The 24,768-nt window shown below is 37.9% G+C and overlaps 1 protein-coding gene across 8 annotated transcripts in view; it reads right to left on the reverse strand.

The window, feature by feature from the left end:
* The window catches only part of LOC137286653 (dystrophin-like), a 386,558-nt gene that overhangs the window by 45,816 nt on the left and 315,974 nt on the right, over positions 1 to 24,768 (reverse strand). For all 8 annotated transcript variants that reach the window (XM_067818622.1, XM_067818621.1, XM_067818620.1 and 5 more), the window contains 5 exons: positions 6,640 to 6,809; positions 6,030 to 6,186; positions 5,347 to 5,476; positions 4,698 to 4,849; positions 3,052 to 3,186 (listed from right to left, as the gene is read on the reverse strand). In XM_067818622.1, coding sequence (XP_067674723.1) covers positions 3,052 to 3,186; positions 4,698 to 4,849; positions 5,347 to 5,476; positions 6,030 to 6,186; positions 6,640 to 6,809 — 744 coding nt within the window. The remainder of the gene's footprint in view (positions 1 to 3,051; positions 3,187 to 4,697; positions 4,850 to 5,346; positions 5,477 to 6,029; positions 6,187 to 6,639; positions 6,810 to 24,768) is intronic.

Genomic DNA, 24,768 nt, shown 5'->3' on the forward strand with positions numbered 1-24,768 from the left:
ATGGTTAATATTAACTCCTGCTACTTGATGTATAAACAGCATCATCTAATCTAATACTTCTGCATCAAATGATGAAGTCTCTACTTTTCTAATTGTTGGAAAAGTACAATAACAGTGTTATACCATCATATTAATTAATTTAACAGACATACATTTACTTAATTGATAAAAGTCCTCAGAGATATTTGTAGAAGCGTTCTTAAACTGACTTGTTTATATTTCTAGATAAGCTGACAGCCATATCAATATTGACACACAAATATCAAAGGCCATTAACTCCTGCCTTTAAGGACTGTTGCAGACATTTGTCAATGGCTACATTGTTAACAAGTTTAACTGTTGGTCAGTATTGAGCTGCTGTTGAGAACAGCTTTGTGCAAACACTGGCATTGAATACAGCTGTTATAGCATCAGTTAATAATCAATAAATTGATTAATACATTTGTGCCTATAGCTGATCATGTTTATTCATTATACATTGAATTTCTTCAATCTTTTCCAAATTAATTCAGCTTCAAGTGAATTATTTTGTTATTCCACAATCAGTGCCTCATATTATTCTGAGACATAGCACAAAGCTCCAAATAAATCTGTCATGAAACAAACCAAATTTCAACAAAGCCTTATCTCATTTTCTATAAGAGTGTTGTTTACTTCACATAAATCAATCCACACATTGAAAGAAATATAAGGGGTGGGTTGTCCATGAGGTTTTCTGATTTATATTTCTGTCTAGGGATTGATTAAATCTTTAATGAAACATTAGAGATACAGCAATAACCGCAAGTCTGTCATATTTCAAGCAATGACATCCTATTTAATATGATAAAAGAATAATTTTTATCCCAAAGTCACTTGAATATTGACCCATGAAGATCTAGGTTAGAATTGGCCTACAGTAACCCATGTTTGTCACAAGAGGTGACTGATGGGATCGGGTGGTCAGGCTAGCTAACTCGGATGGCACATTTCATCGGTTTCCAGTTGTGAAGATCAATGCTCATGTTGTTGATCACTGGACTGTCTGGTCCTTCAATTATTTACAGACTGCTGCCATGTAGCTGGAATATTACTGAATGCTGCAGAAAACATAACTCACTCACTGCTCACTCATCTGAATGTTAGTAACATCTGACAATGTGACTTAATGAAAAGTTCTGGGGAGTTACAGGGAGGTGATCATTTAGGGTATGTTGACTAGAGGCTAATCTTCAATTTCTGACGATAAAATGGAACCACAGAGTGATCTCATCAAACCTTATCATGAAAATATTTATGACTGCAGAAACATGGTTAGGCTGATAACATTTCTCACCTTCTTGACATTCAAATACACAAATTTACCATTTGAGAGATAAGGGACACAGAAATTTATCAACAATATGGGCAAAAAGATGGAGTGTTTAAGTTGCTGACAAATTACATCATGTGATATACAACATCCATTAAGGCCGTTTCACAACACAGATGTAACAGTAAATGTATATTATACTTATCCCATACAAATTTAGGACTATAAATACTTGAATCATTCTTGCCAACAGAAATATGTATATTTATTAAGATAAATATGACTAACATCAACAATGAAATGCAGACAATATAATTAAAAACATTTAATGGATCAGTCTAGTTTGTGCTTAGCGTTAGACAGATAAATTCAACATATTGAGACTAATCCTTTCTGTTATTAATTGAATAATTTATATAAATGATGCTTTTAGTCAAGTATTGACATTTCCAATCAATGACACCCTTGTATTCACGAATAAACCAGATATCTAATAAATTACATAATGATTGAATCTTACATCAGTGTTTGAAAATACAACACGAATGACAAGTCTGATGGAATTATTACATTCAAGCACAAAACTGCAGTGTTTGCTGGTGAGCATCATTTAAAAAAAAAAAGCTCACATTGTCATACACTTTGGATTAACCTGTTGAGTGTACAGTGCTCTATCCCACTTGGTGGAACTTTCACCTACATTTTGTCAGATCAAGCAAACCCTTCAGGATCTGATTAATCTTGGTTTGCTGACAGTTTCCAACTAGTCAGATGTTCCTAACTCATTTATAAATAACTGGACTTCCTATATCACAGTGAGTGAGTATGGTTTTATATTGATTTTAGCAATATTCCAGGAAAATCACTTTGGAAGACACCAGAAATAGGCGTCACATGTTGTGCCCATTTTGGGATCAAATTCAGCACGACGAGTGAAAAGCTGCCATACCACCCAAAACTGATTGTATGACCGTGTGAATGCAAGCCAGACAAAATTTGGCAAAATCTTGTCAGCTTGTCACAATATATTTTCATACTTTAGTGAGATAACTCTTTTTAGCATTATACTGAGTGAGTTTCTTGAAAACCACTTTGGAAAAACATTCAGCAATATCATACAATGTCCAATGTAGGATGGAAGCCCAAATTGATTCAGATCTTGACATTGACCAATTTGGTTTTGTTGGTTGTTTACCTTGTTCTCTGTGACTACGACTCCCATGGCCGAAAGCTATGATTATGCCATTTTACACTTACAGAGAGGTACACAAAGTCTGCACTCTAGACTCCCAGTTGTCTGACTTCCATTTTTGTGGAAGTTGTGGTCGCTGAGCGAGTTAGGCAAATGACTTTGTGTATTGGCAATTAGGCGCCTGACTCTGAGGGTGTGGGTTCAAATCCCAGATGAGGCTCAAACCCCCCAAAAGACTACAATTCATACTTTACTAATAAAGTGTAATCCCAAAGAGAGCAAATGTTACAATCTCTTCTCTGCTGCATGATAGTGGACCAGACAATCCTGTGATTACCATTGTTCTCCTTAATGCCATGTAATTCCTCAACCTTAACCATCCAATCCTGTTAGTTCCCAGTTTGTTGAAACTATTAATGACACTTACAATGTTGACAAATCCAGGATCAAGGTCTAGGTGATTCCACATGTAAGATGAAGATCCTGGTACAGTAGACACATGTCTTGCATTATTTATGAACAGATGGGTGAGACAAATTTTGAGCTGCATAAAAGATTAGCTTCTTACCTTTGTTGCATCAATCTCGTCCTGGAGGTTTTCAATGATGATGTCACCGACTGACACCCACTTGGCTTTCTCCTGCTCAGCCTGCAGTAGGTGGCCGTTGAGATCCTCCATTGCTTCATGGAACATCGCCATTTTCTGAAGAACAGAAATCATTAACATGTTTATTCTGCTTCTATAAACAACATACCTGACAGGCTGTATTGAAACTTAAAGTCACACAGATAGTGTTTTAGTTAATAGTGACAATGTATGACAATATCATATTCACAACTGATATGTCATAAGTTATTAACTGTGAAGAGAACAATCTGCAACAGGTCATATTTATCATTTGTAAACAGGTTTGAGCTTATTTACAAAAGGAAACTATTAGACAACCACAACAATATAAAAGTGGCACCAAATCTGCCAGGCGAAAAGGGAAAGATATTTGGCAAAAGATAACTGACAGATCTGAACAACAGTTTCTTGAAGAGATGAATAACATAATCACATCATCCAGAATAAACAAGTCGACACTGAGACAATCTGCTTCATTTATCTGAGACAATTTTTTCAGCCAGGACGAACATCAGACACGTTACAGTGAAACTCATCTGTGTTTGTTGCGAAGTGAGAGACAAGATGGTAGCATGTTTCAGGATGTAGATGCTTAACTTTTTGGCTGAAGAAGTGTACAGCTTGAAATCCTGGCAATAGCCCAGGATTTATTCAACAAATAATGGCAGTATTACATCTGTTGAAGATATGCTTATGAAATGTGTACTGTTACTAGCACTCTGTGAAATGGCACCATGGCATTGTGTCTACTGCACAACAGAAAACCTGCATCTAGGAGCGACCAAGTAGTTGTTGTGTCCAGTCTCTAAGAATTACAATTAGTTTTTGCTTTATACATTTTGAGTGCTACATAAATTGGTTACATTCTTAATGTAGTTATGACTGTGAATGTTTTGTTTATGTTTTTGTTGTTTGTCATGCCAAACCACGCTGACAATTATGCATATCTGTGACACTGGGAGTCAACAATAAAATGTAACCATTAAGATGATTTGCTATATTCTTTTGACAAAAAGATTTTTTTTCATTCAAACGCCCTTAAAATTTGGAAACTGTAGAAACAAAATGTCACAATGATTGTCACAAGTTCCTTGAAAAATGCTGGAGAGCCTTATTTACATGGAGTTTGATGCAGCAGTCTTACATCAAATGAGATCAACATGCTGTCTATGGTGCGTCTTAATGTTATCAAGTCATTTCACTGTGGCAGTGACGTCAATGTATCATCGGCAAAGTTCTTGCCCACACTGATGTATTTTTCAACACACTGGTGAAACTTGGAGCAAAATATGATAATGATTCCGACATGATTATTTCGAAAGATGTTTTCAGTTTGGGTCACCTTGGTCACTCACACAGATGTAAAGATGTCAAAAGCTTTTCTATCCCACGCATCCATAGTGTCACAGATGCAAAGAGTTGTCCCCCTTTATAGTAAGTTACCAATCTATGATTACAGTGCTTTTGTACTACACTGCCGCAATATTACAGGGAAAGAAATTGCTGTGGGTCTGCTCCAATGAGATTCAGCCATCCCAACTATTGTTAGTGATATAAAAATTTGTGAGAATCTGTACTTCACTCACTTCAATAACTTCATCGATCTTCGATTGCCACTCATTGCTTCTCTGATTAATCTCTATCCACTTTCTGTTAAGCAGTCGAACTTGGCGCCGTATCTTCTTGATGAGATGACGGGCGTCCATGTCAGCTGACACATCTGTCATAGAACCCTCATCTACAAAAATGATACAACACACTGAAATGTTAAAAAAATTGTGGCAGCTAAATCGTGATATAATGTTTAAATATCATTGGAGGAGTAAAGTTTTGAGTACCTACAAAATCATTCACATACCAAATCTGTTGTTATAAAAGAAAAGGTCTACCAAGCAAATTTGTGTCTAAATACACTTCAAATATCATGATAGATGACAAATTGTTGATTAAGATTAAATTTAATATTATTTCAATAAAATTACTATCAGATCAACATTACATAGTAGTACAGAGGGGAGGCATTACAGAAGTCTTAGCCTGTTTTTCGCTTTTACTTAACTGCATCATTTAAAATATATGAATAAAATATTGTTTACCTAATAAAAATCCAAGTATTCGAGCATTATTTATCACACTTACTCTATTGATTACACTCAGATTATTCACGATCTATACACAATCTGTTCACAACCAACAGATCTTTAGATAATAATGATGACGGAGCTGCTCACGCACCTGTTTCATTGCTGTCCCCACTGTCAGTACTGAGTCTTTTGTCGTCACCCTCCTCGCGAAGGTAAAAACGACCTGCCTCCAGACTCTGCTCCACTAGGGGGCGCTTCAGATTCAGCTGGTCATGGAGCCTCTGTTAATACAGGTGAATACAGACAGACCATTACTTGTTAGAGTCACAAAGAAGGACACTTCGTGTGCACTAAGGGAGATAATTCTCAAAGAGATATCTCCTGAACTGACCTTCACAGTTTAATGATCGTTTCTAGCTGTAAGGCAGCCTGTTAATAATCAAGTTTGGATCAGGCAGTCTGATTACGAACATCACAAACATTAATCTACTTAATGGAATATGGTGACATTTTCAAGTCAGTAAGTCTGCCTACCATATCTCAACAGATGCCTCTTTCAAAAAGCATTGATCTTTACTTTTTTAACCTTTATCAGTGAAAGTTTGCTCCATACCTGAGGAGTGACAGGTGTCTTGAGCATATCAGTGGTTTTCAACAGTAATCTGACCACATCACAGTATGGTAACATTAGACTAATTTAACAAAGCATACAAAGTATTTACTGCAGGTTTTATTTGTGGTGTAGAATGTGTCTCACTAACTTAATAAGGAAGAAATGAACCAACAGTATTCACAGATTAAAAATGTGGCTAGTCTCCCTCTGCTGTAGCTCACCTGGTTTTCGGAGTGCTGGCGCTGCACGCTGATGAGGTCTCCACCAATTGGCTGCTGTTGCTGGAGCTCCTCTTGCCGCTGCAGGATCCAGTTGATGAGGTTCTGCAGGGTCCGCAGCAGATGCATCCACTGCTCTGCATTGCTCTCCAGCCGACCCCTACACAACAACATTGCAGGTTTACAACACACACAAACAGCTGGTCATACAGTTTATACTCAACCTTCAATATATGAAATACCTCACCTGTGTAGGCTATAATCTGACCTGTATACACCTAACCTGCACAGTATATAGAGTATACCACACACCTGATCTCCACGTTATACAGAGTATACACATCTGATCTCTGTGCCATATAGAGTCTATCACACACCTCATCTCCATGCTATACAGAGTATAATACACATCTGATTTCCATGCTATACACAGTATACCACACACCTGATTTCCATGTTATGTACAGTATGCCACACCTGATCTCCATGCTATACACAGTATATCACACACCTGATCTCCATGCTATACACAGTATGCCACACACCTGATCTCAATGCTATACACTATATACCACATACTTGATCTCCATGCATTACACAGTATACCACACACCTGATCTCCATGCTCTTGGTCATCAGGCTCAGCCATCTCTGATTCATCTCCTCAAGGCGACGATGCAGTTTCTGGGCATCTGACGTCCCCATTCCGCGTGCCAGTTGGTTGCCTGCACTGTTCAGAGACTCATACGCCCCCTGGTGGCCATCGACTTCGGCTTGCAAGTCCTGAAACACAAATCAGAAATGTTAGCATGTATCACTAAACTGTATAGTTTTCATTATAATGTATATGCAGAACTCTCTCCCTTGCCTGTGCTGCCATTGTAAGTACACAGGACTTACAATGTACAACTACACTGAACAACACTACATATTCTCCTATGCATTCATAGATGTACATATTAGTTGTTTGAAGTATATTAATTTAATGGCACCTGACAACCAAAATTAAATTTACATTTGAAACATTCTTTGAAGACTGGCTTCATTCAATCATCATTTCTTCCTAAGTCATACAGAGATAAAATACTGGCATTATCTGTCATTGTTGGCTGCTTATGGGATATTCCAATTACAGCTCACAGTAGCGCTACATGCCATCATATCAGCTTGGGGATTTCAGCATGGCATTATGTAGATTGTTGATTTGTTTGACAGCAGTCAGTAGGAACATAAGGCGTGCCCCCTGAACATTACTACAGTTGTCAGTATCATTGACCTGCAGAAAACTAATGGCAGTACACCACACTGTTACATGGAGTATGCTACCACCAACTTCTTTAGCATCAGCAAACAGACCTGTATATTCAGCATGCAATAATGACAGATATCGCATTGTTGCACACTTTTATTGCATGGCTCTTATCTCATTATACCTAACTTATGCACATGGCAACTGAAATATACAACACAAAAACAAAAGCCATATTCTGAATTTATGAAAAACCAACAACTGTCAAATTCAACCCCATTACACTGTTCTCTGCACTTATAATGTCAGCACTGAAGATTACCATGAAATGCATCAGGCAGCCAACAAAATGACTCTGGTGAAACAGCAGGTATCTAGAAAAAAACAGGCAAGTGATGGAGCACTGTAGACATCAGGCCCACGGCAATTCAATCCTCCATGTGTTATTCCTTGTAATGAACAGCTTTCTGCAAGATGATCCTTTCAGAGAAAGAATGACCCGTAATTCAAGAAGAATTCCGTCACCGATTATCTTGGATGTGTTTTTTTGAGAATGTGTGTTACATCAATGGGTTGTGCACCTCTTATAGCTGGAGTCTAACACTATGGAGTGGAACACTATCGCAGCTGAGTTGTGAACAGTGTGTATCATAGTCAGCTGCACAGATGAACCGCCTCCAGGAATATTAGATCTGGTTTCATTTCAGTACCATGGATACCCAATACCATAAAATACAATGTTTCCAGTAACTTGAAGCTGCAGCCAGAATACAATATCATGGAAGTCATTGAGTGTGGATGGTGAGTAAGTATGTGAGTGTGACAGTGAGAGAGTAAAAGTGAGTGACAGTAAGAAAGTTAGTGAGCAAACGAGTGTGAGTGTGAGAGTGAGTGAGTGAGTGAGTGAGAAAGTGAGCGAGCAAATGAGTGAATGTCAGAGTAAGTGAGAAAATAAGCGAGCGAGCAGTATTAAAGTGGCAGGGTGGGTGACCTGGTAAGTAGGTTGTAGATTTTGATTGAGTTTGAGGTGAGTGGTTAGGCTGATTTTGAATGAGTGAATGACTTTCTATAAAGTCAGTTATTCTAATGCAAGGATCATGGACATCACAGTTCCACATGTTAAACAGTGAACATGCTTTTCAATGAGCCCAAAGAATGATTAGTTGGGCATTAATCTCCGATGGCATAGCACGAGTATTGCAGATGTCTGCATGAAACGATTCACTCATACAAGAAGTCATCCTCATTCCATGTGGAAGTACAAATCAGTGTCAAACAGCCAAAGTCTTCAACATCAAACATCACATTTATATTGTTGCTATGGAAACAACCTTTCAAAATTGTCAAAGAACTTTTCTTAACAAAATACATACAATTTCAGAACACTGAACATCCCTGCAGAAATTATCCAACCATATGACAGAATATTCCAAGGATTTTTCTAGATATCTTTCCTATCTCATTTTGGATCAGACTTATATAGCAATTAAAATTCCCTGCAGATGAAATCCAAGCTCAGAAAGCCTAGCAACAGCTAAAGGTAGTGCCATAATGAGACAACGATTTTTCATTTTCTTGGAGCACTCAGCGCACATCTCTCTCACCTCGTTTGTGAGATGTGCAGCCCAAGAATGCCGAGTCAGCGTATTGATCATCTCACCACTCTATTGTCAGGGCCTGTCTGGCCGATTGAGGCTATTCTCTATCAATTATAGCTATAGCTTAGCCCCAAATGCTTGACGTATTCACTCTTAATAAGAGGTTATCATTAGACATTTTCTCCAGGATTCCCCTGACTAACTCAGAAACAGACAAGTACCTTTTACCATGTAGAAATCAGCATCCCATGAGTACTCTTCAGTTTGCATACAAAATGGTTTGGGAATTTAAAACTATACCAAATCTGATTGGCTTATCTAAAGGCAAAACATGTTTATCATTCAGTTTATAAATTTATACCAAATTCTCACTTTCACAACCAAGTATCATGTGACTACACTGGAAAATGGAATCATAATATATATTTTATCCATACTTGGATTTAATTTCAAATTCTACAAAGAAACGATGATGAAACCGTTTATAGAAGGGAAACTGAAAACACAGGTTTTGACACCCTGCAAACAACACTTCAACTGTACAAAAAACTCCAAAGATGTCACTAAATTCTCCAAACTACTGCCTCAAACATATTGGATTTTCCACACAGCTAAACCACTTATTCCCAAAATCAATAAACACAAACATCTTTTTGTCTTTAAGCAAACAAAAACTTCATCATGAACTTCACAATTGAATTTCAAGGTCGTCTCTGAGAAACGCCGCGAGAATCTAGGCAATTTTCAAAATAAAACTTCAATCCCAGAAAGGACTGAAAACCCTTTCCCCCGGTTAGCATAATTCAATTCACAAAGAACTCTTGAAAAGGAATTCTTCTGACTTGTTGAACTTGGATGATCTTGTAGGAAATTGAGATCGGTTAAAAAATTGTTCACACATTTTATTTCCAAGACAATCTATCCAGAAGGATCAAATTTGCCACTTCTGACTGCCATAGCCTGAGGAGGTATTAAACTTTAATGCTGAAAATAAGTTCTCAACTGGAGTGATTTTCCTGTAATGGCTTTGTAGTGACATTGAAAATTATTCTAACAAACTCTGCAAATATCAACAACACTGAATGGGTGAGAAAGGAAGTAGCAAGAGTGATATGGTTTGATATATTGAAAAAATGACACAAACAATTGAATATAGTCACATATTTACATGGTCACACTTGTACCCTCAGCCTCAAAGATATACAGGTAGACAAGTACACAGGAATACAACCCCAAAGGTACACCAGAAAACAAGTTAATAACAACATAAATATACAGGTACACAGCCTAACAGCCTAACAGGTATACTAGAATACAGATTAATGGCTACACAAGCATACAGGTAGACAGCCAAACAGGTGTACAGGCCAACCACCCAGCAGGTGGACAGGTATACCAGAACAGGGATTAACGAGTCTACAGGTACATAGGAACACAGATACATGGTTCCACAATCCCACAGGTACACACATAAACATCAGCAGTCCCCCAGATACATACACAAAGCATCTTACATGTGTGTGAATCAATGCCATTGGTGACCAAATACTATAAGTACCATATAACTTGAAGTCACTTTTATGAACACACAGCGTATCTCAGTAACTACTCCTTGGCCAAATGTACATAAAGCATCAAACTTAGGTAATATGATACATCCAGCCTTATCACCCATACTCCATATCTTGACCATGTTGATTACCAGTGTTTGTCACCACACATTAGACAATGTGATCAATACTCAAGCAGTTTGTCTATGAACATGTGGACACTGTTTCAACAGTGGACTGAACCCAGTTAGTTTTTAGTAACCTGATACCTCCTGTAGCTAGTTCCACATCAACAAGAATTTTTGGAGGGTGGGGGGTGTCATACTAATTACCAAATAACATGTTTACTGCTGCTGAGAGATCCTCAATGATAGGGACTTTTCTAGCATTTGGCCTAGGACTATAACAAATGTCTACATTCTGAAATACCAAGGTGGAGAGTTAAGATGTGTCCTTTATGATACCAATTATATAGCGGTGTTGGCTGAGACAGAATAAGGTTAGGATCTTCTTCATTAGTACAAGGGCATTTGTAAAGACCCATAGATCCTTGTAGGTCAAAGTCCTGAATCTCAACAATACCAAGTGTCCAGACAAAATATTTGAGGGTTAGATGCCTGTATTTAATTTGAAACTTTGCAGTTTCAAACAATCTATGGCATCATTCTCACTTGTCCTGCAGTAATCAAGGAAGAACAGAATGACTGCCATCAGTGTTGATCCCCTACCACAGACTATAATTATGAGACCCAATCAGTTGACATAGCAGCCAAATTGGTTTCAGTGACCACCAATGATCCGTTTAATCCTACAGTATCTTCACAACAGTTCAATATCAATCTCGTCTACTTGGAGACAGTTGTGGTGCGACCTATGTCTTGTGTCAAGTGGCTGTAGATGGTAGTCAACTCACCAGACAAAAGGGTCAAGGTGAAAGGACACACCAAAGTGCAACTGATCATCTGTTGAATAATGCATCAAAGGACTTATGCAGTCTTTATTGACCACACTGGGCAGGATTATTTCATAGCCAACTAGCAGATCCTTAAAGATGTAAAAATCTATTCATGTATTTCATGGGAGAGTTTCTCTGCAAAAATATGCTATCTCCTAAGGAACATTTTATCTTCCCTGAATAGAATACCATTCCTTTGCATTGTTATAATTAGATATTCAACATCAGTCAGGTTATCCTCATACATTCCACATGTCCAGAGCTACAAAACAACAGAGTACATACATGGAAGGTATGGGCAGTCACTCCACAATTCTTGTTTGTAAGTGCAAGTTCCCCACACTGAAATCATTTGTGTGATGAATCACCTCAACAGTCACATATTCAATTCACATAAAGACTTTAAGAAGTTTTCAGCATCTTAAGGCACCTTTAGTAAAAGTCTACTCACATCATATTCAAAACATTCACTGTTCATATTTACAAAGAATACTGAACTCATTACTCCAGGATGATAGGCTAACACTTGAACAATGGTGTCACCCAACCATTAAGTAATGATTAGTTCCACAGTCTCTATCCTGAGTAAACAAAGAAGATGAAAGCTGGTTCTGCTGGTCTATCCATTCCACAGAAGATGTCTGGAAGCGTGTAGATAGATCACATTCCTAGTCTCATGCATCTTAGAGCTACTTAATCCACAACTTTGTCTTGTGACCGAAACCTAAGTGAGGATGGAGAAGTTCCACTTGGCCATCTGTCTGCCATTTGAACAGTTCATCTCCATGACTCTTCAATTCCTAATGGGTCACCACAGCTCAACAGGCTTCAGCAGGACACTGGCATCAGTTAGGTGAATGAAACCACATGTTCAATGTTCCTCACAACAAACTGGAATCTGAGTCCTCTACAAACTCATAGCTAATACTTATATCCTATGTAGTATGTGTTTTCAATAAAACAACTTCAGTATCATCATTAATCTTGGGATTAGCAAGTCATGTCCAACTTCCTTGTTTAAGTGTTACTAACAGACCATATGTAAAACTGGTTGTTGAACATTAAGTTTGAGTTTTGGGTTCCATATCAATATGAACATCATGGCAATCTGTGAGTGACTGCTGAAAGGTTGAGCATGTAGGTAAAGAAGTATCAGAACTCTTACATTGAAAAGTTCTTCCACAATTGTCACGTAAAATGAAAGGTCTGACTTGTCTATTCTGGGACTTGCCAATCATTATTCCATGGAGGTATTTCCAGGTTAAACTGGCCAGGTCTTACAACTAACTAGCCTAAAAGAAGCTTCAGATCTTTGAGTAGGTTGCAGCTGCTTCAAATTGCTAAGCCAGTTGAATGTATTGACTGAGTGTAAGCATAATGTTATAGTGCATTACCCATCAGACCATCTAATCCATGTTCAAGTTTCCATTACTTCTTCTGAGTGTGTCAGTGAGTGAGTGAGTCAGTCAGTCAGTCAGCCAGTGAGTAAGTTGGTACAACTTAATGCTGCATCTGCCACACAGCAGATTTCATGGCATTACCTCTAATTGTTAAGGAAAAAATAATATGCAGCATGTTGTAAGTCCTGAGATTCTCAAGGACGGAGAAGATGAATAACCTGATATGCTAAACCAGACTTGAAGCACATATATTTATCAGTAAAAATGTTAACATTCAGAATCATCACTTTCCTAAGAAAACTTCAAGTAGGGACAATGTTCATTTCTATAGCTGAAACAGAACTAGCTTTGTTATAAGCCATTTTCTGCTTTAATCATGTGCTTTGATGCATATTGACTTTGTTTACATCACTCAACTAGTGTGTAAATTCCAACCTGACATTCTAACAATAAGCTAACACTTGGTAGTTATGATCAGGATGCCTCAGTGTGCCTGCACAAGCAGGGCATTTATTAGAAGGTCTAGACTCGGTGGACATAGACCTCACACTGACAGCGAGTATACCTTTACAGTTAAGTCAGGGGAACTACAAGCTTTCATGTTGTCTAGCTTAATGACCATATGTCTTCCTTTGACATGCAGCACAGTGTGGCATACTCTCCAAGGCACACTTCCCGCAGGGGCAGGGGATCGGGACTGTCCACAGTGTTCAGGAGGCTCCAGACAGACACAGGGTGAGTGTTGGGATCACAGGGTGAGTGTTGGGATGAGCCTGCTGCTATAGCCCTTCCAGTAAATCAAGTCCCAGAGAGTCTTGGTTTAGATAAAGAACAGCAAGACCGGGACATGACAGTTATAGCTGACCAAATCACATCCCCTGGTGTGTAGTAGGGAGATATAGATGTTATCGCTGACCTGGAACTGCAGGGGGTGGAGAATGTTGCCGTGTGTTTCCTACTGGACAAGTAAGTTGTTTTTTTTTGTGTTTGCTATTTAACTCTTGCTGCATGCCAGGGGTTGGTAAATACTGGACTATTCAGCAATTGGCATCATTGGCTTGGTGTCTATAACTGGACATCGATCTACACAAATGTTATAGAATGATATGCATCGACCACACCACTGAGTTTGACCACATGATGTCATTAGTAGCCTCTTGAAACAACATGGATTGCTAAACCAACAATCCATTAGTCTGGACACTGTTGAAACTGGCAACATCAACAACTGTGACTGCCTGGAGCAGAGCCTGGAGAGAGGCCAAGCACTGGTCCCCTACACTTCAGACAATCTTAACACCTCACTGACAATGACCACCTCATGCTACAGTGGACGAGTATCTGTAGGAAGACGGGGAAGACCCCGTCATACCGAAAATATTGGAAGTTGGTACCCCGCTTAGCAGCACTAACAGGATGGAACAAAGATCAGCAGAGTTGGAGTACTGGGAGTAGGGTATCCATGATATTAAACTGTTGCTTGGTAACAGACTGGGATGACACTGTAAAAAGGTATAGTGGGCTAGCATAAGTAGCAACATATTGTGATGTATACCACTATGCATGTAAAATAATCTGGACTGTGATGTTACATCTACTTTTCACCCCAAGACTTTATTGACGATGGACATTGTGACCTTGACCTTTGATTCATCTGGGTATCTACATTCACAATCAATTCATCATGAGCCCTGCCAACTCTTGTGTAACAGGGCGCCAACTTGGTACAAAGCTCTTCACAATAACAAAGTGTTATGCAATTATCATCCAATTAATATGTAAATCATAGCATAAGTAATTAGGGGTATTTATATTTGAATCTTTATAGTGATTCATGTGACATAAAAAGACTCAGTGCAACTGTTGGTTTCTCACCAGTATCCTTGTATTATTTTGTCTTTGTTTAATGTCTGTACCATACATATGTTCTCTTACAGTTGTAAAGGAAAGAACAGAAATAAGCCTGAGATATAAAGGGCTGATTTGCAGTCAGTAAGGACTCATCTTCTTAGGTCTTGGTGGAGTGGATAGCATGCCACACTTACATTTTCTTAATGCCAGCAACTGAAGGTCCTAACAGAGTCCAGCATATACATGATGTCACTATATACAGCGAACACAATCCTGTACATAAGGGTACACCCTATTTCATTTCATCTTGACAAATAGAATCTATTATATGGTCTCTGATCTCAAGTGTTTGTTTTTGTACCTTTGACTAGACACAATAAAGCTTTAAACACCATTGTTGCAATGCTAGGAACCCTTGATTTTCATGTATAAATCTGAACATTGGAGTGCTGATACAACTTTGACTTTATCTGTGTTGATAGATTTTTGTTGAACAAAACTGAAATGTTAAATTTAAAATCAACTTACAGCCTCTGAAAAAAACATTTATATCTACAGACTTCCAAGCACATTAATATTCTCTCATGATGCTGTTGTTTAGAAAACATGCTGACTTCAAAGGCTGAGTAAGATTCTAATGGTATCGTATTTCTCACCACAGGCCAGGTGGAAGAATCATGCTAATTACTGTGGAAACCCAAGCCTTCGTAGCATGCCCAGCTGACCGCTAACTAGAAATAGTTCTACCACACACACACAAATTCTATTTGAAATCCAGGTAATGACACGTTTCCAGATCAAACGTTTCAGATTAACTTTTGAAAGAAAACATGGAAGGTGTCTTTAAGAATTAAAACCACATCTCCTCATGGACGAATGCCAAAGATCCATCCGAAGAAACCAGACTATCCACCATCTTGGCACAGCGCCTACAAGAGGAACTTGCTTTTACCTTCTGACAAGTTTGGTCTTTCAGACCAGTGTTAATTAGGTTTTCTGATGATTTACTGACAGTGCAAGGTCCTTGCCACTTGAAGCAATTGCTGGACGCGTAGACTTACACTGTTTAGTTGCTGAGATATATATATCACAGCATGTGTAACTAGGGTAATTCAAAAACACTGCTGGAAATGTACAGACACCTTGAACACAAAGTACACACAAACTGTCATGGCAGTGTTAAATGCCTATATTCTTAATTCTCATATGTATATTACCAGTGGTCCACAACACCATTTTGTCACAGAAAATACTGTAGTTTATTACAATAAGTAATTATGAAAAATACATATGAGAAAATTGAAGATATAATTCCTCAAATAGGTAAAGTTTATAATATGGGTCATTTAGTGTGATGAAGGACACAGATCCATGTCGGAAACTGAAATGTTAGACATGCTTATCAGATCATTCCCAATAGCCAGATGACTGCAATCATTGAGTAATCCATGAGAAATATTTTGTCAAATGAGCGGAAATGTCAATTTCAACCTGATTTCTAATCAATATCAAAGACCAGCAACTCATTACCTGCAATTTACCAAATCTATATAACCACCATTACTGTACATCATCACATTTTCAATGCATATTTCATTCGCCAATTCTACATTTCTGATGCACAATGTGTAATCTCTATCATCAAATCCACTCCAGCTGCGAACATCACTGTATCTATCAGATTACTAGTATGATCAAAATTTCTCTGTTATTTGGGGTAAGATTATATTTTTGCCATAATGTTTAGTTGATAAACTGCAATTGTTGTCTTGATGATTCATCATTTGGACTTAATAGGGACATACACCCATGGGGATTATAGGTCTACATAAATAACGAGTGATCACTAGTTTGGTTTAACATACGTGATCAAAAGCAGAAATGATGATAATAAAACATGACATTAAAACCATCATGGACTTGTAGCATCTGTGAGAAGGAATTGTTCTCATCAGGAACACTAATTTCTTCACTATTTTCCTTGAATAACAATCATTTAACATATCAAAATAGTGGAGCACCTCTGTCAGACTTTATGAGACAGAGAGAACATAATACCACTTTGAAGAGCATTTCAGTTACATTAGGGACTGTCAGGTTTTTGTTGGAGAACAGCTTGATGTGATGCACATGTGGTGGGAGGTCAGTGAGTGAGTAGGGTTTTACACTGCTTTTAGCAATCTTCCATCAAATATGAAGGCAGGGACACCAGGAATGGGTTTAACACATTGTGCCTAAATGGGGAATCAAACAGAGATCTTTAACATGATCAGCAAAACCTTTCACACTATGCTACCTCACTGTTGCTGTTTTGCTTACAATCTACTACATAAATTTCTTTGATATTTTAAAACATCACTGGGAAATACCTATAAAATCAAGTAGAGAGAATAATAATATCAATATGGATTCACAACACAACATGTTTACAATCTATTGGTACTGAACAGGTAGGTCTTAAGATCCGTTGGGAGTGGAGAGTTGCAGAAGCATTATCTCAACAGCATCTGCTTCAGTGAGTGACACTTTACATTTAAACCCTACCAAGCTGTAGCTTTGTTGGATGTAAAATATTTGTCCTTAAAAGTCAACAAGCGTGTAACACTTACCACTAAGATATGAATGCCAAGTATTTTTCCTTGTTCGTATCTGTTGTTCTTCAGTTACTCATATATATAATTGTCACAACTGGTTAAACAAACCTGTAAAACAGTCAATAAATCTGACCTAAATATTTCTATCCTGCAGACACAAACAAATTATTACTTGATTTCCATGTCAAGCTGTTAGTCATTTGAACAACAAAATATACCTTCTTTAAAAACTATCTTAAATATTTGGGCCCATCCTTCAAGACAAATAAACATTGACAGCATTATTCAAACAACCTAGGCAATATCTACTATATATCCCCTGATTCACAGATACCCTGGATCTAAAGAAACACAGCTTATCATATATGGAAGTGTATCTTCATTCCAGCAATGGTCTTCTGTCCTTCCGGGATCAACCATCTGTCCGGCCATCTGCCACAGGAATGTAACCGAAGACCTCAATATGGCTCAACCATTCCGTCTGTCAATACAAACCCATATGGTGCCATGTTTCTAAATATTTAGCAAGAAACCAGACATGAAAGTCACGTGCTAACAACATGCTATCTGTCTGAATGCTGTCATGCAGTGCTGGAACTTCAGTGATTCAACTGTTAACCATTGTTGACTCCATTGGTGTCGTGCTGGGTGAAGCGAGAGACTTGAGCTCTTTAAATGAAGCGTGCTCTAGTCAAGAAGCCTTTTTATGATTGATTTTTCCGTGGTGAAAACGATCATAAAAGTTGCAGCATGAGTCATTAGGAGATTTTACATTGTGATTCTTAAAGAAAGATCAATACTAGTCAGAAAAAAACACACCCCAAAACGTCACAATGCTTAGAAAATTATGTAACAATGACATGACAGAACAAAAAAGTCTTAGGTGACAGTTTGTATATATTACAAATGGTCACCAGAAATGAATCACTAGCAGGGAAAAAATTATCAACGAGGTCATCATCATCATAAAGGTCATCATGAAAACCTTTCTACTGAGGAATAAGTTAACCAAAGGCTAAATTTTGTAATCAGATCTTTTCTGCAACAGATGAAAGCAAGCATATTCATTCAAAGAAGTGCCATTTAGCAGTTGTAAATCAGTAAGTGACTTGAGAATGATTTTAACCTGCTTTTAGCAATATTCCAACAATATGATATCAGGGAAGACTAGAAATATGAGTACACATTGTACCCATGTGGGGAATTAAACCTGTGTCTTCAGTATACCGAGTCAATGCTTTGACCACTACACTACACAACCAACCCTTGCAAGATGCAGTGAGATAGATGTATATAAAGCTGATATCTGTCATGCAAAACATGATATAAAAGTGAAAAGTGATAAAAAGAACTCATAATCGATTACTTGGTCTATAAAAACACATGCTGAAGACTTCTGAAATCTAGATCCATCTATGAGAACAAGTCAACAGGAGGATAACACCTATCAGACTGTGATTGAAGACATCGCCTATAGCCTTTGCTGAATTGCTCCCAATAAAGCATGTAAAGGTCCTTCACTTGCCAACAAATCATTCTTAATAACAATTCGCCTGCCAATTTCTCCATGTCAACCAACACCTGGTGTTGTGGATGGGCCATGATAGTGATAGAACCAAGCACTCAAAATGGAGGCAAACAGTTTGCCTTCCACTGCGGTGTAACACGGACAGCAAGGGATTTCTAGTTTAAACACCACAGATGAAATGGTTTGTTCTGCTAATCGCCTTACGTCCCAGAACAAACGTGTCATTTTCAAGCAGGTATGGACGTGAAATCATGTGTTTAGATTACGAAATTGACTTCTGGATCTGCTGTGAATATCTGGTATCAGTACCAATTTAGCTGCAAGAGAGTCAGGCGACCGAACAGTGCTACCACAGTGATTACATAACATTCCTCTCTGAACATTGCTGAGGGAGAAGAAGTGCTCTGACAGTTTTATTGAAACCTATGGATTGCCCACCTAAACTGGTCTTTATATTAAGGTAGTGATGTGTCGGTTGCATCGTCTGTGTTGAACAATAATCATTTGTAAGGACTTTCAATATGCTGGGATTTTCACTGTAGCCTTTTATTGTAAGAGCAGTTTGTTGAAAAAGGGGAAGGTGCACGATAACCAAACTTGTATGCATGAAAGTCATTGTGAAGGAGGATAAATGTACTCATCCTCAAGAAATATGTCATCATCATCAATCAGCATCATCATCATCATCATCATCATCATCATCAAGTAAATAACGCTCTAAACTAAAGAGTTAGCTAAATTAAAATTTAATGTCAAGTTGCCAAAAGGTCAGCATACTAGCAAATGGTGGAATCACTGTATTTTCACTTCATTGAGTCTTTTGTACAAAGTAGAATCTGTTTCAGAATCCAAACTGATTACTCCTACTACCATAATGTCTCAAATTTGTTTAACAAAAAAAGAAAGAATTTCATTTAAATACAAAAATAACCATATCTAAAGTAAATGTACTTTGTTTGATCATTCTGATCATTACAATGATCCTCATTATTACACAACTGTCACTATTACCACAATCATATGGCCTCTCAAGGAACACTCCAAAGGGGAATATGGGAAGAAGTAAAAACTCCAAAATGGAGGATGAGCATTAGAGTATTTCCCCAGCAATCCTACTGGAATGTTTGGTCCAGACTTAGTTACCATCAGTAGCATTCACTTATACCTTCCAATGACCATCCTCATCTACATCATGAGCTTTAAAATAATCCTCTTGACGAAAACGTCAAGACTACATCAGTGTAAACAACTTAAGTCAGCGGCAATAGCCCTGATGTCAAGTCCAATGCTATGAATGACAATGGACACCATTACGCAATGCAACGTTGATGAAACAGGACTCTCAAAGCCTAATCTTTGGGTTCCATGGAACCCCTAACTCGACATGCAACCAACAATTTACTAATAGCTTTGCATGATGCCATCACTACCCTTTGCCCTTTCAGTGCCAACTATCCTTGAGTTGCCTAACACAGAAGTTCCCTGGAATAGTTCTCTATCCCCTTTTTCAAACCGGCTCACAAACAGTTCCACAAAACCTGTCTCAACACACTCAATTGATTTTCCATGTTTCTGATCAAATCTAAATCGAAAGCTGGTGTTTACAGACAAGTTCACCATGATGTTTCTGCTTGGTATAAGACCCATCAGTCCTTCCTCATCCCAGCAGATGGAGGCAGAGGTGAATCTTGCAGTGGACATTAAAACAAACACAGGCTGTGCTATATGAGGCCAATAGGAAGTCATATACTGTCTGTTGTTGTCTTTACTCCGGGCAAGTCTGCCATGCAGGCCCATCCAAACATACAAGAAATGTGCAGCATTGAACTGAGATCAAACACGTCTGCTGCTAGCAGAGGGGTCACATGGGGTCACATTCACAGAATTGTAGGATCTACACATAAGGAAGAAATGCTTGATCAAGATTTGATGAAGATATGTAATAATCATAGGACTGAATTGCGAACATATGATATCGAGAGTCAGGATGGAACATTAAATATGTAATATCAGTATTAGAGAATAAACATTTTCACTTATCTGCCAAAACAGATTGCACTTCTTAATCAGAAATACCCAATTTTAGGTTTGTTCTGAGGTAGATATACAGATGTACATATATTGAATATGTTAGTTAGATCATATCAAAGACATACAGCAAGGGACACAAAGAACAAAACCAGTTTCACACACAGTAGCTATGTGGAGATTTGTTCCTGTAAATCACAACCCTCCTATATAGAACTGACTTCAGTTTCAATGTGCCATTTTGTTATAGAGCACAGACAGACTTATCAGTAATAACATAAGTACAAAAAAAATCATGATTTTGGAGATGTTGCAGCCACTTCATATAAAAATCTGTTTCCATAAAAATTTAATCGAAATTCAAATCCTATTATTAATTTAGGATCACTATCTTAATTATTCAACATGACTTGAAGACTGTGAGATCTAGAAAGAATTAATCTCAATTGATCTGAATAAACTTAAACCCCTTCTAAACAATCTTCCAAGAAATGTCAAGCCAACCCAATCAGTAAGCAATTGATCTTTTAATTCTATTGAAGTGAGGAGATCTTAATTTAACCACAGATAGGACGCCTTCCCTCCACTCTCACGGAACATGACGGCCAATCAATCTGCAAGTCTCGACACTAACACTGGCAAACCTACATGTGCCATTCACAGCACAATACAGTGTGTACCACACACTCGAAAATACTTATTGGACAGCGAAGGAATTGAGCACCTCATCCTGAGATGAATTCACTAATGAAAGAATTAGACCTACTGACCAATACTGCACATAGGTCTTAAGAATTGTCTCTGGAAATAGATTGGGTTGAGTGACCAAACCATTTCTTCACAAGCAAGGAAGACATACAGAATCTCCTCTAGGTGTCCATTGATATTAAACATATCAGCAGTTTATACAGAATAAAGTTTGAAATTGAATATCAGCAGTCATTGAGAAAAGTATAACACTATAATGCCTGAAAAGGAATTTTAAACTCTTATCAACAAAGTTTAATGTACACTGAATAGTGAAAGAAAACCAATTTTCGAAAAAATGAAATCCAAGATTTAAGCTCAAATTATTTCTGTCTGTAAAGTGAAACCAAAGCAGCATTGTTTCAGTGCCACAGGGATTTGAATTGTGACATCAGGTCAACCCCCTTCATGAAAATGGTCTGCACAGCATGACATTCAAATGTATCTCCCATACACAGTACCTCCTGGGGATAATGGAGAACAAACACAGACTGTAATGTCTGCACCTGGTTTTACTACTTCCATACAGTTCCCACCTGATCCATGGACTGTCATGAACTAAGATTGCTGGGACCTGTGATGACGTCAAACAACAATAGATGGTTATGATGATCATGACAACCCTGATGTCGCCAGTGGAGGTTGTTGGTGACCAAGAGCTCGTTTATAATTATGTCCGTCAATGAGAATGAGATTCTTTCATGTATTCTAGTAAGTAGGAGGTGATTTAAGTCAATGATTTACAATTCTGAACAAGGACGATAAAATTACTTTCATGCATTTCACTCAAAATAAAAAAGACAAAGTCTTTGACTGATCTGAAAAACAACACCCTCCAAGGTTGTTCCACAGGCTAGAGTCAAGCCTGGTGAGATGGCCATCAATACTCTTCTTCACAGAGTTTACATAAAAAGTTCACATTCTTTCATCAGATTAACAAGGTCCCATTTTCATTCCTGACTGACAAATTTTGGGAAATTCTGAATTTAAGACACAGATCAAAGAACGACAACCACAAGGAATCATTCACCATCAACCGTGGAGGAAGAACACATCAAATGAAACATTATGTCTGCATAGAATTCGGCTACCATAGCTGCAGCTACATTTACATAAAGTGTCCACAGATGATGGATATGGATACACAGTCTGACATTGTATGCTCCCCTTTGAGGTCTGGCCCACAATGAAGACTTCCTTTGAAGCCATGAGTTTAGCTGGGCACACAGAACGGTCAACATGAATTCAGGAATTTTGTTTGAGAAAACATAGGTTTTGAATACTAAAAATCATTATTCAAATATCCTGTCTGAAGTTACTTACTTCTCCCAAACATTAAGAAAAAACTAATTCAACAAGAAAACTTAATGCAATACATGAAAAATGGAATAAATCAATACAAAATATAAATTCCCTAAAGTCAGCAGAAATGAAAGGTTAGCCAAATCAAGACAAAACTGTTTCATAAAAAAAACATACACTTAAAAGACAAACTTGATTTCCCAATTAAACACAAAGTTTCAAAAATAGTTTTCAAGAACATAAACATCTGCCACTTTCCTGTCATCTACTTTGTCAGGAGGATAGTTGAAGGGAAGTAGCACATGAGAGATGCATCACTTCTTGTTGCGACAATCCTCCATGGACACAGCTATGAGCAGTCCCTCAGCTGTCTGCACAGGTCTAATCAAGCCAAGGTGTCAGGAGACAGTAGGCAACAGACATCTATCTGCCTAACTATCAAAAAAAATCCTTCACCAGCATGGAAGCTGAGGTACAAATTAGTCCAAATGCTGGCGAAATAATTTAACATCCACTACTCTTTACAATTTGCTGCATCTAGACTTTAACAGGTTTCAAATGCAAAAATATCAGTATAGGCCCAATGAGTGAATGAAGAATCATGAAGGGGAGTTAAAAGTTATGTAACTGAGTGAGTGATTTGGGTTTTATGCCACTTTTAGCAATATGCCAACAATATCATGGCAGGGGAAACCAGAAATGGCCTTCATGCATAGAGCCTATGTGGGTATTCGACCTGGATCTTCAGCGTGATGAGCAAACTACTGAGCTATCCCTCTCCCCTAAAAGTTACATAAACACATTACACTCAATTCTTATACAGAGCCAGAGTAAAGCAATCTGTGTTCGTAGCAAAATGATGTTCTGTTGGGTCAGGTATGTCAGAAGTGCCGAGTGAAATGAAAATTTCACAACTGATTACAAGTGCTTTGGTTCAGTTTAAAGTCATACATTTTGATAGCTTCAGATTTTCTGAGACAAAAGTAACCGTCATGGTGATAAAATGCTGCAGAAATCACACAGGGAACCAGTCACTGCTACTGAGTACAGTTGACAGTTAATAACGGCTGAATGGTGGTAAATGATGTGATATGAGATATCTGCATGTTCCAAACACCTACGCATATAAGTCATGAAATAAACAATCCACCACAGTGAATGTGATAAAAATCCATCATAAATCCCTTCAGACACCATCCATCAAACATGCTCAGTAACAGTTTAAGTCATTCCAAACTTGTCACAAATTCTAAAGTAGAATCAAAACAAAATTTTAAAACTCTTAAAAAATTTATATCTACTGTTTGTCACAAATGTTACTCTGCCTTCAAAATGGAATTTTAAGCAGAGCTGACCGAGCCATCTCTCTGGCAAGACACATCACATTAATCAGATTTACAGTAGCAGGAACAGAAAGCCCTGAGTCCATGGTGTACATCTGAACACTGTCTTTACGTGAGACTGGTGGTGCATGAACAAGTAGTTGTGTGGAGATAGAGATGGCAGTCTATTACCACCTCCCTAAGGTCACATATCAGCTTCATAAATCCTATAACAGTCGTCAAGGTGATGGAAATGTAATGGTTTTGTTCTTGGAATGACTGTTACATTTTGAGAAAGTGTCATTTGTTGGGTTCAGGTGTTGTGAGAAGCCATTTAAATCGGGCTGATGGGGTGGAACGGAATCACAATATGATTACTGGAAACATTTTCTTGAAATATTTTCTGTGCAGTGCTAAGTATTTGAAACAAGTTTTGTAGAATGTCATTTTGTTGACTCTACCACAGGCAGGAGAATGTTGTTTTCAGGATTTGCAGCTGTATCATCTCAATAATCTGTAAATAATGGAATACTCATCACATTCACTACTGCTTTTGATTCTGTAGGAATAAATGAATGGGTGATTGTGAGATGATGAATGAGGGGATAAGTTCAAGAG

This window comes from Haliotis asinina, chromosome 6 (assembly GCF_037392515.1).
Source record: "Haliotis asinina isolate JCU_RB_2024 chromosome 6, JCU_Hal_asi_v2, whole genome shotgun sequence".
NCBI classification, from domain to species: domain Eukaryota; kingdom Metazoa; phylum Mollusca; class Gastropoda; order Lepetellida; family Haliotidae; genus Haliotis; species Haliotis asinina.